Genomic DNA, 18,030 nt, shown 5'->3' on the forward strand with positions numbered 1-18,030 from the left:
CACCTGTCTGGTAGGAATCCTTTGCTGCCTCGAGTTCTCAAGACCCTGTTCTGATGCTGTTTCTTAGTAGAATGAGGATGCCACGTTCAAACTGAAAACAAAATGTTCCTGACATATCACAGATGGCAGCACTCCAGGCTTGAAAGGTTCAAGCCGTACGAGAAGAGCTGCGTCCGCTTTTACAGCGTTTCTGGCCTCCTGTGCGGTGCAGTTGCATCCCTCAGTATGTGTTAAACTTTCACACTCATCCTCCAGATAAGCGTCTTCCTGTTATTTTACCATTAAAGTGGAGATTTTGGGACATTTATTTCAGGCTGCAGGTTAGGCAAGCTTGGAGATTTCTCCTTTTTTAATGATCTTCAGAACAGCTTTGGGATTTCTCGCCAAGGAGAGCTCCATCTTTCACATAAATCAGGGTGTTTCCTAGACATCCCCTTGTCCCAGTTAATGTCATTCTCCCTGAATTTTACTCTCAGTTCCTGGATGCTCAGAGAGCTGTAAAGCAGAACCTGGACAGACTGAAGATCAAGCTCGGTTTGTTCCTTGTGAAAGTCATAAAACAGACTCCAAAACTTAATTAGCAGGAGGGATTCAGCCTGCTTTTGTCTGGGCTTACAGCTCATCTGGGAAAAGTCCTTCTACTCCGGTTCGTACAAATGCAGTACAAATAGAGCTGGCTCCACAGCAGCTGCATTGTCGGAAGGAGAGGGGAGCTCATACAAAGAGATCTGCAGGGTCACAGCCTCCTCGTCAATAAATTCACCTACTGAGCATTGCAAAATCAGTGTTCTCTTCTTGTCAGACACTACTTTTTCCCCTCCAAGTTCTGCAACCTATTGTCATTCTTCGCCCTCTGAATTCTGTTTGTTACCATGCAGATTCCCCCCAAAGCCCTGACTGGTAGGTGGAGTGGGCAGCAGAACCGTTTTACTCATCACAAACTGAACATCTTTCAAGTACTGATATATCGTGCTTTTTCCTCCTTACTGAGCTTCAGAGTTCCCAATAAAAAGCAGCTCCCGGTCATTGTGAGTGTCTTTCAGTGACACTTTGGAAGAGGCTGTTTGCGATGCCCTTTGTTTGTGTCCTCCGTCTTCGGCTGGGGTTTGGTCTTCCGAAAATGTGTTAAAGCGTATTTTGGTATTCACAAGACGGGGCTTGTTGCCAAAAAATACCCCCTTGAGAATTAAGGTGTACGGTTTGCCCTTGTAATGGTACATCTTGATGTCTTTTACAGCCCACAATAGATGAGAAGATTCAGCTTGTGCCTAAAGCCCAGCTGGGCAGCTGGGGAAAGGGCAGCAGTGGTGGAGCCAAGGCAAGCGAGATGGGTAAGTCGGGAGAGCTCCTCGCCCTCTGCGTTGCCACCACCCACCCTTGCCGAGAGCGGCTTTGGGTGGGAGCGCTCATCTCTGCATGCCTGCCTGGCAGGCAGGGTTAGAGCGGGGCAGGACCGGCCTTTCCCCTTCGGTTCTCTCCCCGTCACTCCGAAAGCAGCTCCTGCTTAAATGATTCTGTGGTGCCAAGGAGTCAGCAGCCACTGACCTCGTTGTCGCCCTTCTCTGTGTTGTCTTTACAATCTCCCAGACTCCTTACGACCAAGTGCCACGAGTTTGAACAGATTTTCTGCACTGCAGCCTCCAGTCTCATCTGTATCTGCCTCATCCGCATCCTCAGAATTAGATTCTCGCAGGGCCTTAACTAGGTAAGCTTTGGGCCGCCGGTGATTTTTCCCTTCCGTTGTCTGTACGCCTGCACTTTTCACTTGCTGCTCTAGTTACGAGCACGCAGAAGGAATTTCATTGAGTTTCCAGCAACGGCTGGGTCTTCCCCCCCCGCCCCGTGTGCTTTGAGCTAACTTGAAACACACGCATCTCTCATAATATCAAAGGAGAGATAGGCGGTATTAATTTTTAAAGCCATAATGGTGAATGTTTTAATTTCCACTCTTCAGTCACCCTTTATCTAAAGGATACATTTGCTGGTAGTTTATAACAGGTTAAAAACTCTTCAGATAAAATGTTCTAATAGGTACGCAGGTTGGTTTCAATGGTCGTGGATTCAGCCGGGTCAATAGGTTTATTTATCCAGAAAAACACGCCTAAAACCTTGCAGGAATTTAGCAGGGCTCGTAAAACGCTCTGGCTGTGTCTGACCCTTCCCATTCAGTGTGACCAAGCCTGCCCGTGCTTCCGCATCGTGCGATGCGTACGGAAGGCTGTGCAGTGCTCTCGCACCCCCCGATTTCATCAGGGCTACAGCCGCTCCAGCCTGTAGCATGAAACATCGTTTATTAACTCCAGACACGGCGTATAAATGTACAGTTCATTTAAAACGTCACTGGTTCTTCCTTCTAGTACACACCAGCTGCCGGGTTTGTCCCTCTGACGTTTTCCCTCCTGTTTCACTTAAAACTCTGGCTTACCTGGCATTAGTCCATTTTGGTAGCGTTTTGCCCATCTTCCTCATTAACACAGTAATTAATAGGGCAGATCCTTGTCACCTGTTGCTGGTAACCTTCACTATTCCGAAACTATTTTTCCATAAAGAGGGGAAAAAAAATTACACTGCTCCTACCATTTCACAGTAAAACAATGCCTTTACATTATAAAATTCACCATCCTACGTATGAACCAGGTGCTGTAAGGACTTTATTGCTTTTATTTTTTTATGTGCATCTCTGAGACTTGAGTTAATTTTCATTATATTCGGTGTAGCTACAACAGCAAAAAGTCGAGACAACAATCCTGCTGGGTTTGGATTGCGGGTTTTATCCTGCAGTTACTATAAGCTATCCAGATTCTTTTCTAACATTACCAGCATTGCGAGCAGCTTACTCGTACTGTAACCTTTAAGCGCGTGTGTTTTTGTTCCGCAGTCGCGGGAGCACGGGCAGGGAGAAGAACGACAAACCTCTCCCGCCTTCCCTCTCCCGTCCCAACACCTTCCTACGGGGCAGCAGCAGTAAAGAGCTGCTGCTCGACAATCAGGCACAAGAGGAGCAGCGGCGGGAGATGCTGGAGACGGTGAAGCAGTTAACAGGCGGCATGGAGATGGACAGGAACAGCACAGAGGCGGAGAGGAACAAAGCCAAGGAATCTGGTAAGCGGCTCTTCCGTGCTTAGGGAATCTCGCTGGATGTGTGAAAAGGCACAAGGGAAAAATCTATCGGAAAAAGCGACAGATTTCTGTGCGGCGGCGTGAATATTTGGCCCGCAGCGCCGTGTCGTCAGGCTGCGGTAGCTGTGCTCTGCCTCCCAAAGGTTTGTAACACAACTGGTTCGCACAGGCCTTGGCGGCGTCCCCTTGCCAGCTCCTCCTCAGGATTCATCAGAGGTGAAAGGCTGGAGATGCCAGCAAAACACCGCTCCGCGGCGTTGTCTTGCCTGCTCGCATCCTGTCGCTGCTGGTTTCTGGGTTAGAAGTCCCCAAAATCAGCGTCAGTTCTGCAGAACTGCTGCTCCAGTGCCCGATAAGGCCGTATCTACCCTTTCCAAACATTTCCCAGGGCCAGAGCGGCTATTTGGGTCCGGGACAGACCATGCGCGGTATCTTTTTAGCGCTGCGTGGTTGCCAGCCCTTGTTCCAAGCCGGTCTCGGTGCCATGTGGCGTTAGCACCCGCTGCGGTGGCTCGGCACCTTGTCAGTGCTGCAGCTCCCGCTTTTTGCTCCTGCCAGCTTGAGCTGATTTGTTAGTGAGAAAGTCTTGAGGACGCTTAGGGCGATGTTCCCTGTGGACAGAACCTTTGCGATAAGTACGGTGTTTTGCTCCTTCCCTGGGAAACATCTAGAAACTGCTACAGTGAGGAATACGTCTCAACTGCCACGACGCGGCACACGCTCGTCTTGAAGATTTGGGACTTTGCAAAGAACTTCACGGGGACCGGGGTTTCGGGGATGCAATCAGGAGATGGCATTGGGTTGCTGCCCCCACGGATCGGCATGTTTTAAATTTGCAGCATGCTGTAACAGCTCAAAGCTTAATTATTTAATGTTGCTGGAGAGCTTTGAAGGCGTTGCATCCCGTGTCACTGCCAACCGTGTTCCCGGGAGAAGGTTGATTTACAGAAATATTGGGAGTTCATACAGGGAGAAACGTAGCCAAGAAAGAAGTGACCCGTGCCTGATGATGGGACAGGGAACACTCCCTGCTCCGGTGACTTCTGTTTTCAGAATGTCACCTGTGAAAATGATGCTGGTTTTCCTTTTCCAAATGTGGTTTGGTTTTTTCTTTTTTCTTATATTTCTACCAGCCAAGCCAGAAGCTCCCCCAGCTCCAGCACAAGAAAAGCCTTCCCTGTCAGAAGAGGAAATAGAGAGAAAATGCAAATCTATCATTGATGAGTTCTTGCATATTAACGATTTTAAGGTAAGCAAAATGAAAACCTCACTTAGCAGAAAGGTCTGTGGGACTGGGGTATGTTTTTTCGCCATGAACAGCGTCTTTGTAAGCACGCGGCTCGCTCAGAGGTGGCAGAAGCGGTGGGGCCTGTCGAAATTCGGGCGGCAGCAGCTCCGTCAGCGTTTCTAGGAGAGCTGTCTCCCAAACCTGTTTTCTGCCCTGCTAGTAAAAGGAAAAATAGCCCAGCTTGTGTGTTTTAAGTAGCAAGATATATGTGTATCTGTCATGAATCACTGAGCAGCTCCATAATAACAGCAATTTTGGAAGCAGAAAAGCTAGTGGGAAAATAAACTGAGGTTTTCATTCAGTTATCAAAGCATGTGCTGTTCTGATCTGGAGGCAGATAAAGCAATACTAAATATTGAACAAACCACTCCAGAGTATTTTTAATAAACATTGAAAATTACTGAGCAGCTGTCATCACTTCCTAGTAAAAGGTTGAAATTTTGTTTCCCTTGTAAATGCATTTTTAGCTTGTCCAGGGAGCTTGCAAGACGTGTTACATTCGCTGCAAAGCTGATCGATTTGATCTTTTGCTGAAATAAATTTTAAAAACCTGCCAAGTTTGAAATGGCAGCACTGGGGAGTTCCTAGTTTGGCACCCTAAAAGCAGAGCTGCTGCTTGTACTTCATAGGGCTTCTAATTAAAATCGGAAAGAGGAATATTCTTATGATGGATTGGTTTGGGTTCGCATCTAGTTATCAGGAGAAATTATTAAATCCTGGTTTGGAGAAAAAAAAAATACATTTTGATTCGCCATGTCCGCAGCTTGCTGGCCTGGCAGATCCCAGCAGGAGGAGCCGGGGCCGGTTACCAAAGGAGTCTCCGGTCCTTCTTCTTTTTGCGATAGACTTCAAAGTCCAGCCCCTGGATGTCTGGGGCTACGGGGCTGCTTCAGCTTCTGTGCTTGCAAATACAATGACATATTTTTGTGGCTGGATGGAAATAAGAGTTGAATTGTGTTAGACGAGTGCACCTCTGATTAAAAATGTGCATCAGATTGAGGCAGCTTGTTTGCATTAGGGGATACTTGAGAACTGTAAGTTCTCAGTGCTCTTCCAATGCAGCGTGCAGCAAAGCTTCCGACTAATTCAGCTTAAACTCACGTTAATAAGGCCGCGTATGAGTGCGTTAATGCAGTATACAGCAGAGGAATAGCCGTTTCTCACGAGTTTAGTCTTCAGTATTTAACCTGACTGTAAATTAAAACCGCCGAGCTGTATGCCAGCGTCTAGTGACAGCAGGGACGGCCAGCGGCGTGTTCGCCTGTCTGTCCTGGAGGCACCGGGATCCGCTGGGAACGTCTGAGGGAAGAGCTCAGACCCGAGCACACGCGGTCCGGGACCAGCAGGCTTGCGACCTGCAGAAAAAAGCCGTTTGGGGCTCTAAAAATGCATCTGGGGCTGCCAGCTGTTGATAATTAAGGGCATAACCTAAGCCCAAGAGCGAATGCCTGGAGTCAGGAAGCGCCCTGCGAGCCGCTGGGCTGAGCCTGCAGGGTCAGCGGAGGATCTTTGCTGATGGCAGTGGAGATTTTGGAAGCGTGATGTTGAGCTGCTTCTCTGGGCGTCTCTGTTTAAGAGCATTTTACTGATTTAGGTTACAACATGCACATGCCAGAAAGCAGAAGCTTTACAAAGAGGAAATTTTCTTCCAAACGCTGCCTACCTGTTTGCTGCTGCTCTGTATGGTGCGGGTTTGTAACACGGGCGTTTCTGTGCCAGACCAGACCAGCAATGAATCCAACCTAATGTCCTCTTTTTGACTTGGCTTGGTATTTGATGAAATAATAGGCGGTTTGGTGGCATCCAGAAGACAATTCCTGTCCTTTCGCTGAGCAGCCAGACTGTACCCTGGAGCCTGATTGTGTATTTTAAAAATTCTGTTGCCTGCGTGGTTTGAATTCTCATTATTGTTATTCGATTGCCATCTCGGTGGTGATTCGTGATGAGGTTCCACAGCGAAGTTCAGCACCTTTGCCTGGCAGCTTCGCTGAATATTTGTTTCCAGAAAAACCCAAGGCTAGCAGTCTCTTGATCTGCCACCAAAAAAAAAATCCCCATCCCGCGCGCCAGGTGCTAAGCTGCGCGCCCTGTGCTGTCCTATCGTAGAAAATATTCTTTTGCCCCGTTTTTTGATGTTTTCAGTTGAAACGATCCTGTGTGTCGTTCGAACAGGAAGCAATGCAGTGCGTGGAGGAGCTGAGCGCCCAGAATCTCCTGCCTGTTTTTGTGCGAGTGGGAGTGGAGTCGACGCTCGAGAGGAGTCAGATCACCAGGGATCACATGGGCCAGTTATTACATCAGTTGGTGCAGTCGGGAAAGCTGAGCAAGCAGGATTTCTTCAAGGGGTTTGTATTCTGCGCGTAGAGATGGATGCTTTTCTTCAGCGTTCGTGGCAAACGAACGCTGTGTCAGGGAGGAACGATTTCCCACCTTGCTTTGGTATCCCGCCTTCTCCACGCATCCTTTTTGAAGGAGCGTTTCTGCCTGGGTGTATTCATAAGTAATATAATTATTGTAATATATTTTTAAGTATTTCAAATGCCTTAGTGCATGTAAATTTTTTCATATTTATATAAGCATTTATTTCTAAGCAAATACGTAGGTGTAGATTTAAATGCGCGTGTTTAGATTTCTGTTTTGTGATGCATTTGTCAGTGTTTGCCTTTTGGCAAATCACTGACTACGATTAAAAAGAGGAGGAAGACGACAAAAACCTTCACGTGATGTTAATGCCTGGAAGCTGCATAGCCTGAAGTCCTGTGCATCCACAGAAGCGCAGCCAGCCTCCCGCTGGTCAAACAGCCTTCGCCCATATGGAATGTATGGATGGAATTGCTCAGGACAACTCAATGTGAAGGAGCAGACATGTCCTCGAGGGGCTGAGGAGGAGAGCACGCGCCAGATGCGGTATCAGACGGGTTAGGCCTGCCTCAGGAGATCCGAGTTTCGGCTGCTGGTTCGTTGCAGCTCTCTGGGTTTTGTGTTCCCAGCCTGGATTTGAACTGGTGTCCAGTTGTGAAAGGATCCGTGCCCCCAAGGAGCTCCCTGGCACCACTCGTCCTCGCTGGGGCTTAGAGCAGGATGGTTAAACCAGGGATAACCATGAAAAGCCGCCCGCGAACGAGCAGATGAAATAATGCTTTCCGATACCGAGTTTCTGGGTAGTCAGCTCCATCCTGCTGCTTTCGTTGGAATCGCGTCTCAGGCGGTACCGCTGACCGCTCCGATGGTGGTCTCCCTGTGTCGTGAATTTCATCGTGATGCGATCCAGTGGCTCGCAGGAAAGGTTTAGGCAGCCTGAGTTCAAAACCGTACGGAACAGCAGTAAAAAAATATATATATCCGCAGGGAGTACACTTGTCTGTGTCCACGCAGTCACTGATGGCCAAAACGACTCGTTTGAAGCGATACATTTCCATAATGGGTTGCGATTAAAGCCGTTCCTGTGTTTCCTGGAGTGTGGATAAGTGGCGGCGATGCCAAATAAGTAGGACCTTGATGAAATAGTGGGACGTGCGGTCTGAATGTGGCGTAAGCAAAATGAAACGGCTCCTGAAGATGATGAAAGGGCGAGCGGTGTTCAGCGGGCACATGAGAAGAACGCCGAAAGCCACTCCGCTTCTTCGCGCAAGACAAATCGCTGTGTAATTAGGGGTTATGGGATGAGCACTGGTCACGGCACAAGTCTGGAGAGATACGCAACAGGAAACCAGTTTCTGGCAGCAACGCTTGGGCAAGCCTAGGTTGTACAAGTAGCAGAGGACGTAAAGAACAAAGGAGACAGTTTCTGGTTTCGAAGCACAAGAGAAAATACACATTTACAGGCACAGAACGGGACCCCAGAATTTTCAAGGTTTTGAGGGAGAAATGAATCATGAGGAAGACTGACAGGAGAGCCAGAAAAATGATCATCTTGTACCGGGCGTGGGAAGTGAAGTCACCTTCAAGGTTTTTATCAGAAAGAAGAATTTTGAGCGATTCTGGAAACTGTGTCCAGAGTTGGGGAGCGATTTTTTTGTAATTCATCCAGCCACGTTTTCTGTTCTGGATGGAAGCCTCCCACTGGTGCATTGAACTTTTTTCTTGTGTTATTTTACATACTTGCAGACATTTTGCTGATTACCTTACATTTGGACTCCTGTTGTTATTAATCCCCTGTCTGTTTGGATTTTTTTTTTAAGAAGGCTCCATTTATTAGATGTTTTGTCTTTATAGACAAAAATGCTTTTTTTTCCTTTTACAGGTTTTATTAGTTAGCAAACAATTTGTTACTGGGATGTAAGAATTATTGTAAATGGAGCTTTCCTGGATGCATCTGCTGGTTTTACGGAAGGCGATGCCTTTTCCACGTACTCTCCATGTTACCGCATAAACTTGCTCCTGGCAGTTCTGAAACACGGAAAGCATAAGATGCCAATAGTTTTGTTTTGTTGTGGTGGTGGTGGTGATGTTGTTACCTTTGTGATTCTCTTTCCTCCTCTCTTTCCTCCTCTCTTTTGTAACAAAGGGTTTTTAAAGTGCAGATTTTCTCAATTTAAAGTCTCAAATGAAATTAAATGTAATGCTTGACATTTTTCTGTCTTTTTTCTAAAGTTTTTCAGATACCTTGGAGATGGCAGACGATATGGCCATAGATATACCCCATATTTGGTTGTACCTAGCTGAGTTGGTGACCCCCATGTTAAAAGAAGGAGGAATCTCTATGAGAGAACTTATACAGTAAGCAACGCTGTTCTTTTCCAGCGTCAGGCGAGCTGAGCTGCCCGCCTGGCTATGCTGTAGTATTTTCACAGCGCGGTTCCCATCAGCAGATAAAAGGCAAATAGTGTTAGAGGCTCAGCTTCTCGTCTGAGTTGATGAAAGGCGTGCTGCACGTCGTTCGGGGCTTGCACCCATCTGGAAGCTGTGGTGGGAAGGGAGCTTGCTGCTCTGTAGTCACTGTTCAGGGCTGAAAGTTTTACCCATAAATCCGCTTCAATCCTGTTTGCTTCAGCTGAGCTAAAAAAATACCCCGGTGGTGCACAGTTGGAGTCATTCGAGAGCACGCGGAGGCTCTGAGAATTGGATTTGAGGCGAGCAAGGATCGCGCAGGAGCCTTTATATCTCGGAGTGCAGTAACTACCACCTGGGCCTTGCCTTGAATGGGCACAGAACCTTGCCTGCCAGACTGGAAGCTGTTTCCAGCACCGGAATTTCTCTATTTTGTACTTGGCCTTCTGTATTTGGGGATTAACTAGAAGCCAATTGACTGGTTCCCTTCTCCTGTAAGTAGTGTAGTAAGAAAAGAATAGCCTTTTCCCCAAAAAGGGTCCTGCGACCCAAATAGTGTCCCACAAAAATGACTGGATTTGGTGTTACATAAAAACGTTGTCATAATTAGCCCTGTTGTGGCAAGTGCGCTGCATCACTGCAGTCTGTTTTATCGGCAGTGCTAGCTCCATCAAATCCTTTATCCCTGGCAGCAGCTAAAGGTGATTTCCTGCCTCAGTTAGATCACCACCCCTTGCTTTGCCTTCCAAGTTCCAATTATAAGGAAAAAAAACCTGGTTTTCTTTCATTCTAGAGAATTTAGCAAACCTTTGCTTCCTGTGGGAAGAGCCGGCGTCTTGCTTGCTGAAATCTTGCACCTTCTATGCAAACAAATGGTAAGTGTCCAGGCGTAGCGTTCGTAGAGAGGAGCTGGATGCAGCGAGTACATGTTTGTGCATGACGCCTACGCGTTTCCCACGCGGAGATATTTAGGGATGGGCCAGCCAGTCCAGATAACCTAGGAAACCTGCCTCTTCATCCCCGGTTTCAAACCAAGCCTTACAAGGTTCCAAAAAGTTGAGTTAACTTTTTTTTTTTCCTTATCACTTTTCCCTTTTGCAGGTACCTTTGCACCTGGCTTCTTCCAGAAGCTAGAGTGCTGAAATACTGCAAGAGGGACATTCTCAAGGTATTTCTGGGCTGACCAGAAGCAGCAAGTGCCGGAAATCTTGCGAGAGAGCTGTTCTTGCAGACCGGAGAGGTTCTGAGGGTTCGGATAAGCTTCAGATGGCCTCTCAGACTTCTGGGTGCTTATCCAAACTAAACCCGCCAACTCTTAAGATTCACCCATCACTAGGGGTAGTGACACCTTTTCACCCTGTAACTTCTAGAGCTCTCTCACGTATTTCACAGTTGTGTGGCCAAACAGTCTGATGGTTTCCCTATAACTCTGTCTCCAGTTTTTGTCTTTTTTTTTTTTTTTAATCCAACTAAATACTGCACTTTGGACAGTGTCTCTTTTAAACCCTGTAAAACCCCTCACTTGCCTTTTTTTTTTTTTTTTTTTTTTTAAGCATGCATTCAAATAAGGTTGAATGTTTCAGGAGCATTTCAGTCTAGCAGTACAAATCGTGACTTTTTATTTCTTTATTTTAGCCCTATGCTTGTTTGGACAGTCGACTTCCATTTATTTTTTCACCGTTCTTTGAAAGAAAAGCTGCCGTGCTCTGGGGGTTGAAGCACAGGCTCAGGTTTCTGTTTCTGCCACAGCTTTCAAATTTGATCTTGTCCAGGCCAATACTTGGACTCGGGTATTTCAATGTAGTATCAGTCATCTAATTCAGATCCTGACGAATCGTAGCAGGAACCATGCACAATTAGCTGTTAACGATCTGCATTGTAAACTTAAAATTGTAATCGGCTTTGTAAACTGAAAATCAGGCTGCTTTTATCAGTGCTTGGCTTAGGCTACGCCACCATCTCCCTTGTGCAGGTGCTGTAAGGTGAAGGTTTTTGCAGAGTATTTGGGTGAAAAGAGCTGGTTGTTACTAGTACTTTTATTCTTGTCAGAATTGTGTATATGCCGTCTCAGGCAGGATACCAAAAGGTCAGCGTGACACTAGAGGATGCGGAAGGTTGAACTGCGTGTGCTGCAAAGGAGCTTTTCTCAAGGTTTGCAGTAAATTCTAGGAATTGAAGGGTGAACTTGGTGTTACGTACCCAAATTTGAGGTTTGATCTCTGCACAGAAGACAGCCACGTAAATAATTGTTCGCTGAAAGTAGCTAATTTGCCGGTGCCTTAATGTCAAGGCAGGGGGAGAATGAGTCAGTGTGAGTTAATGACAGAGTCAGGAGAAGAATCCAAGTCATCAAACCGCCAGCTCCATGTCACGGCCGTGGGACGCTGCCTGGTTCAGATGTGTCACTTCTCGTAGGCAGTCTCTGGCTGAAGTTGTCGCAAACCCCACGTGTCACGTTTTGCCTGGTTTATTACCCATCACCGTGGCGTTTGACCACTTGACAAGATGCGTGTACCTGTGGCAGGATCGCGTATATGATTTCTCTTGCACGGGATTTCCAGATGTTTTCACTTCATCTTGTTTGGTGGCTGAACGGTTCTTTATTTCTCCTGACGCAGCTGCACTACTCCGGCTTGCATAAGCTCTCCAGGTTGTCTCTCAAGTCTTTAAAATGAACAAACTGTTTGTGTTTTAGAGCCATAAGAAAGTGGGAGCCTTATGGAGGGAGGCTGGCCTCAGTTGGAAGGACTACTTACTCGAAGGGGAGGATGTACATACCTTTCTCATGGAACAAGTGAGTTCAGAGCGTAACGACTTTGGCACACTGATTTTTGGCCCCGTGTTCGTCCTCTTCCATCCCATCCTTATGGGCAGGTGGTGTGGGATGTGGGGTGAAGTGTCTCCCTCACCAAGTCGGGGTTAGATTATTTCAGCGCCTCCTTTCTGACACACCGGGAGGACGGGCTTGTCCCCTCCGATCCCAGGCACGCACCTCCCGGCAGCTGGCTTCCCTGAGGAGATCTCTTCCTCCAGCTGCGGGGAATGAATTCAAGAATGAGTTGTGCAGCAAGGACAGATGACCTGCAGAGGGGCCAGAATAAATGGGAGCAATTATTCACTCATCCCACCTTGCATTATGATCCCGGAGGGTTTCACAACCAAGAGAAGCCAGGACTGACGGAGGGCACCGTGCAGCTCTTGCTGCTCCTTGGGAAGAAGCTGGAGGTCTCCCTTTGGATCTCCAAGTGACCCACTGCCCTGTTTTAGCACTTAGGAAGTGCTGCGCTGCAGGAAATGAAAGGGATTACCAAGGCCTGGGGCTTGGTGAGGGGCCTGTAGCTCCTCCGTCGCATTTTGCAACAAACTGGGGCGTTAGCTGCAATTTCTTTGAGCGAATGCCAGCTCTGGTAATTGCGCTCCAGCTCCCCGTCGTTTTGGTTGAGCGACACGCGCTTTATTTTGTGCACGCTCGTGTTGTGCGGGGCTGGAGTTGCTCCGAGATGCCTGGTTGTCTTTGCTGGGTAATGTAGTTCCCACATGTTTGTAAAATATTCTATAATCTAGGGAACAGAAAAAGTATATCAGTTGTTGTAATGATAACGTAGCAGCTGAAAGATGCCAGAAGGGAGAATGAAGTGTAGCTTGCTGCCTCAATTTGGCATAATTCAGCACAGGAAAGGATATTTAACTAATTCTCATCATCGCTTCTGGTGTTGCAGAAGTTGGACTTCACGGAGTCCGACTGTTCCAGTTCCTCAGAAGCACTTTCAGAGAAAGAACTCTCTGCGGAAGAGCTGAACAAGCAGCTAGAAAAACTCATTGTTGAGGACAAGGCGAATGATGAACAAATCTTTGACTGGGTAGAGGTACAAAGACTATTTTCACCCTCCCTGCACACAGTTTGTTAACTACTTTTGTAAATATTTTCTCACCTAAAGGAGCATCTCTGCAGGCTCCTCCCTAGGTATAGGACACTAAGATGATTCGGTCTGTGCAGTCGATACTTCCAAATAATTAAAATCTAAAATGTGATCAGTCAGTTATGTCGAAGTAAGCTTTAGGAAGAAAGAATTTTAGCCATATTAATGTACAACTGTGTAACTTCCTTTTAAATACTGTAGACTTTTTGTCTCTGAAAACACTGCTTCTGGCTACTTATTGCATTTTAGACCAAGTACAGTGCTACATTCTTTCTTCCCAAAATATGGGATAAAAGCATCTCGTTGCTTTTTGCAAAATGAGCTACGCAAATTCCCCCCTGCCCAGCTGCGTGCCCTGCCACGCTGCAAAAACATCCTGGGCAGTCACTGAGGGCACCTGTAGCTTTCCTGGTGCCTCGGACCAGGCACTGTAAGAGAAAAATAAAGAAAAAAAGATTTTAAGGGGGGGGGGGGAAAAAAGGCAAGCCCTGTCAACCCACTGATCTTTTGCCCTCTATCTCTGGCTGCATCCTTTAAGCCAAGTTTTTAATCTAGTGTCTGAAATTATACCCAACCTGATTCATTTCGATCTGTGCTTACAGCTAAATCTCGGGCAGCTTCACTTCAGTTATTTCTGTTGCTGGAGCAATGCGTTAGAAATGTCATTTTTCTGCTGCCGTTGGGGAAGTCGAGAGGGGAATGAAAGCAGCACTGAAACTCTGGGGACACCCACGGGCTCTTTGTAGTCTGGGACAAGTTACGTAGCCATTCTCTGAATTTCCTCTACAAAGCAAACAAATCTCCACCCAAGGAGTATGCTGTAAAATTTGTTGAAAAAGCCTAAAACTCGTAGAAAATGTTATAAGGGCATTGTAAAAGCCAAGCGCTGTTGGCTTGGTTTGTTTCTCGAGACAAATGACAAGTCGTGGGAGTAGTTAAATGGTGTATTGATCGCGTGAGAATTGTTGTTGCATGTTGACGTACCTGAGCTAGTCTCAAGTTTTCGCAGAGGGGTGAAGTGGATTTCTACTGCGGCAGCTTCTGCTGAACTTGAACTTGCTGCCAAATTCAGCAGTGGAGTTTGGAAGCAGTTGCTGTCGTGCAGCAGCGTGTTTTTAACTGGCCCATTTACTCTTGATTTCAGGCTAATCTAGATGAAAGCCAGATGAGTTCACCTACATTCCTTAGAGCTTTAATGACAGCAGTTTGTAAAGCAGCTATTATAGGTGAGTAACTTGCAACGTAAACACCGTACAAACCAAATGTGCAAAGAATTATTTTATATTTTTCAGGTTTATATCACTTTCCCTCCCCCGAGGCTGTTTTTTATCACACACTAAGACTTTTGCAGCGTACTGAATCGTAGCACTCAAGAGCGGGATGTCCGTGCCACAGCCAGGCGCTTTGCCGCGGCCCTGGCACGTCCCGGTGACCTTGCGCGAGCAGACATTTCCGGTGACTCTGAGTAATGCCAGATTGTTCATCCGTTCTTCTAGTGAAGGTGGAAATGCGCTAGACGTTATTAAGATAATTAGCATTTCCACTCCTGTGTCAGCAAGTACGCGTGGGCGCTCCACCGTCGCAGATTGCCACGTGCGAGTTGGAAGCGTGGGTTGCGGAAGAGAAGCCAGCCTGCATCTCTGTCTCGTTAATAGTTTTACGTCCCAAGTTGCAGTTTTGGAAAGGCAGTTTGTGCGGCTTACTTGGATGCACGGCAGTCGGCTGGAAATGGAGGAAAGGGTGGGTTCCCAAGTCAGACGTGTGAGCCTCGGACCCTCGGGGGGGGCTTGAATAAAGTGCTGCGGCCAGAAAACATCTGCTCAGTTCGCTTTGGTCCCTTTAACTTTACTGTTGGCACCTGGCAAGGTGAAGCAGCCGGTTCTGCTCTGAGCTGTAAGAGTCGCGCTCGGTGGAGACAACGGTCTGAACTTGAACTTCATCTTGTTGCGAGGGGAAGGGCAGCCCAGCTCCCTTCTCCCTGAGAACAGAACCTTTCTGGTGCCACCTAGTGTCACTGGCGAAGTGGCACCGGATTTGATGACAGAGGGTTGAGGGTTCCCTGATGCGTATCAGGAACGTCGTCTTCTGGTTTAGGTTTTGAGCTTGCATCTCACTGAGGGCTTTTTTTTCCCTTTTGTTTTCAAAATATCACTTAATCGTGTTGCACGAGCTACTTAAAAGCTGCTGAATAATTTATCCGTGTTGCTGATGGACTTCTAATGTGTTATTTTTTATATAGTCCTGTGCAGCTTATGATTCCGTTTCTGCCTTAGTATTTTTAGAATTAAAAAAAAGAAAACCTTCTGTATAACTGAAATTTTAGCCTCAGCTGTTGTATGCACTTTGGACATCCAGTTGTCTGTGGAAACACAACAATTTGCGCTGTGAAGTACGGCTGTAATTCTTCTGTGTGTATCAGCAGGCGGGTTAGGGCCAGGGTTGCTGCAGATACTGGTTGAATTTGGGGAACTGGAAGACCCAAGACTTGCAGAAGAAGCCATTGATCAGAAATACTTCCTGTTGTTTCTCGTCCTCTCTTCTCTCCACACTAACCTGTATCTGTGATTTCTATTTGAATAAACAAAGGCGATAAACGATCCGCCCCTGCTGCTGCGTACCAGCGCTGACCCTGTTTTCTTCTCTTCCCCTCAGCGGACTCTTCTAGCTTCAGCGTGGACACTGCTGTTATCAAACAGAGAGTGCCGATCTTACTCAAGTACCTAGACTCAGACACAGAGAAGGAACTACAAGCACTTTATGCACTACAAGCATCAATAGTAAAACTTGATCAGCCTCCTAGTAAGTGTTGCCTCTGCGCTGGGGATTTGAACCCTGACGGTATAAGGAAAGGTTGTTTCTGCAAGTCTAGTGATAGAGACTGGGAGCGGATGTGTTTTTCCTTACCTTTGTACGTAGCAGATGAGAGAAAACAGCTGTCGTGGTTTAGCCCCAGGCAGCAGCTCAGCACCACGCAGCCGCTCGCTCACTGCCCCTGCCCCAGGGGGATGGGGGAGAGAATCGGAGGAGTGAGAGTGAGAAACACTCCTGGGGTGAGATAAGAACAGTTTAATAATTGAAATAAAGTAAAATAGTAATGATAATAATAACAATATAATAATGATGATAATAATAATAACAATATACAAAGCAAGTGATGCGCAATGCAATTGCTCACCACCCGCTGACCGATACCCAGCCAGTTCCCAGCAGCGATCGCTGCTCCCCGGCCAACCCCCCCAGTTTCTATACTGCCCATGATGCCGTATGGTATGGAATGGCCCTTGGGGCAGTTGGGATCAACTGTCCTGGCTGTGCCCCCTCCCAGCTTCTTGTGCCCCTGGCAGAGCATGGGAAGCTGAAAAGTCCTTGACTGGCATAAGCAGTGCTGAGCAACAACTAAAACATCAGCATGTTATCAACATTCTTCTCCTACTAAATCCAAACCACAGCACTGTGCCTGCTACTAGGAAGAAAATTAACTCTATCCCAGCCGAAACCAGGACAAACAGTGTACAGCGGTTTCTGCTTGGCCAGATTCCAGCTTTTAGAGCAGCGCGGCTCCCCAGATGCTTGGCCAGAAGCCAGCTCTTCTCTTGGTTGCTCCTGTAGGCAGCCATGCAGAAGGAAGGACAAACCTCTGTTGATAAAAAGGGGGGAGGGAGGGAGGGAGCAGTAAAAAATAATCCGTTGCATTTATAATACCTGGACATGCGAGAGCAGCGGGCGTTGTAATTGTGTTGCTGCACCACAGATGTCTGTGGACTTGGAGGGAGTTGGACAACTGATGAGCCTTGTCCCAAAGGCACTGCAGAAAAGTGGTGTTGGAAAAGAAGCGAGGGAGTTGCCAAAGAAATGGGGATTCCCGGGGAGCCTGCAGCACAAAATCAGAGTGCCCAAAACCGCCCGACCTGATCGTCCATAGCTTTAAGGCGCTGGTCGGTCGTTATCCCTCCTGCTGAGCCGCAAAAAATCGAGTGCTGGAGAGGAGCCAGGCTGCCAGGTTGCACGGTCCAGCGGGAGGAGGACGGGCTGCCGTGGATGCTGTTAGCCGGCCAATCCCTAGGTGCTACGTTCCCACGGCTGCTTTCCCAGCTTTCCCTTTTCTGCGGAGCATGTGTTATCGGCCGGCATCAGAGGGACCCGTCTTCCCTCTCAGCTGCAGCCAGGAAGCAATAACTCAGTAACAGACCTTCATTTTACTTGTATCTGCATCTCTTGCATTAAAGGTCACGTTAATCCCCTTATCCGTAACCGCGTCTTTGTCCGCTGCCTCAAACTGCGCAGTACTAACAGCTGTTCTCTCCCGTTATTCCATTATTGCAGATTTGTTGCGGATGTTTTTTGATTGCCTGTATGATGAGGAGGTAATATCAGAGGATGCCTTCTACAAGTGGGAAAGCAGCAAGGACCCAGCGGAGCAGAACGGGAAAGGAGTAGCGCTAAAATCTGTCACAGCGTTCTTCACGTGGCTACGGGAGGCCGAAGAGGAGTCGGAGGATAATTAAAACTTAAAATACAGAGAGCGGGGAAAGAAAAAAAAAAAAAAAAAAAAAAGAAAAAAGAAACAATTTAAGTATTTTTTTAAAGAGTTTCACGTCTTCGCCAATCACAGTGCAGCAAGGCCAATTCTCGCGCAGACCCCCCCTTCCCCCACACATGCACGAGTGGGAGAGGTAAAACTAGATAAACACAAAGGTGATCATGGAGGAAAAAAGGTACTTGGAAAAAAAAAAGTAAACTTCAAACCTGAGGGCGGGAGCACTAAACCAAAACACATGTATTATTTATAGAAAATATTTTCTGTTTTAATCTTTTTTTTTCTTTTCTTTTTAAACAAGGACTCATACTTACAAAAACACAAAGCGAAACAAATCTGTTTAGCGCAAAAAAAAAAAGTTGAAAACTTTTAATTTATTATTTTAAGGACTGCAA

At 47.0% G+C, this 18,030-nt stretch overlaps 1 protein-coding gene across 10 annotated transcripts in view; it reads left to right on the top strand.

Moving 5' to 3' along the window:
• The window catches only part of EIF4G3 (eukaryotic translation initiation factor 4 gamma 3), a 100,697-nt gene extending 83,055 nt beyond the window's left edge, over positions 1-17,642 (top strand). For 9 of the 10 annotated variants that reach the window (XM_075721634.1, XM_075721627.1, XM_075721635.1 and 6 more), the window contains 12 exons: positions 1,238-1,331; positions 1,588-1,705; positions 2,879-3,102; positions 4,254-4,369; positions 6,581-6,753; positions 9,002-9,127; positions 9,972-10,053; positions 11,874-11,972; positions 12,898-13,044; positions 14,243-14,324; positions 15,751-15,897; positions 17,422-17,642. In XM_075721634.1, coding sequence (XP_075577749.1) covers positions 1,238-1,331; positions 1,588-1,705; positions 2,879-3,102; positions 4,254-4,369; positions 6,581-6,753; positions 9,002-9,127; positions 9,972-10,053; positions 11,874-11,972; positions 12,898-13,044; positions 14,243-14,324; positions 15,751-15,897; positions 17,422-17,603 — 1,590 coding nt within the window. In that variant the 3' untranslated portion in view covers positions 17,604-17,642. The remainder of the gene's footprint in view (positions 1-1,237; positions 1,332-1,587; positions 1,706-2,878; positions 3,103-4,253; positions 4,370-6,580; positions 6,754-9,001; positions 9,128-9,971; positions 10,054-11,873; positions 11,973-12,897; positions 13,045-14,242; positions 14,325-15,750; positions 15,898-17,421) is intronic. The other variant, XM_075721633.1, reaches the window with a different exon arrangement.
• The last annotated feature ends 388 nt before the right edge of the window (positions 17,643-18,030 follow it).

The sequence above is a fragment of the Pelecanus crispus genome, chromosome 15, assembly GCF_030463565.1.
Source record: "Pelecanus crispus isolate bPelCri1 chromosome 15, bPelCri1.pri, whole genome shotgun sequence".
Lineage (NCBI taxonomy): Eukaryota > Metazoa > Chordata > Aves > Pelecaniformes > Pelecanidae > Pelecanus > Pelecanus crispus.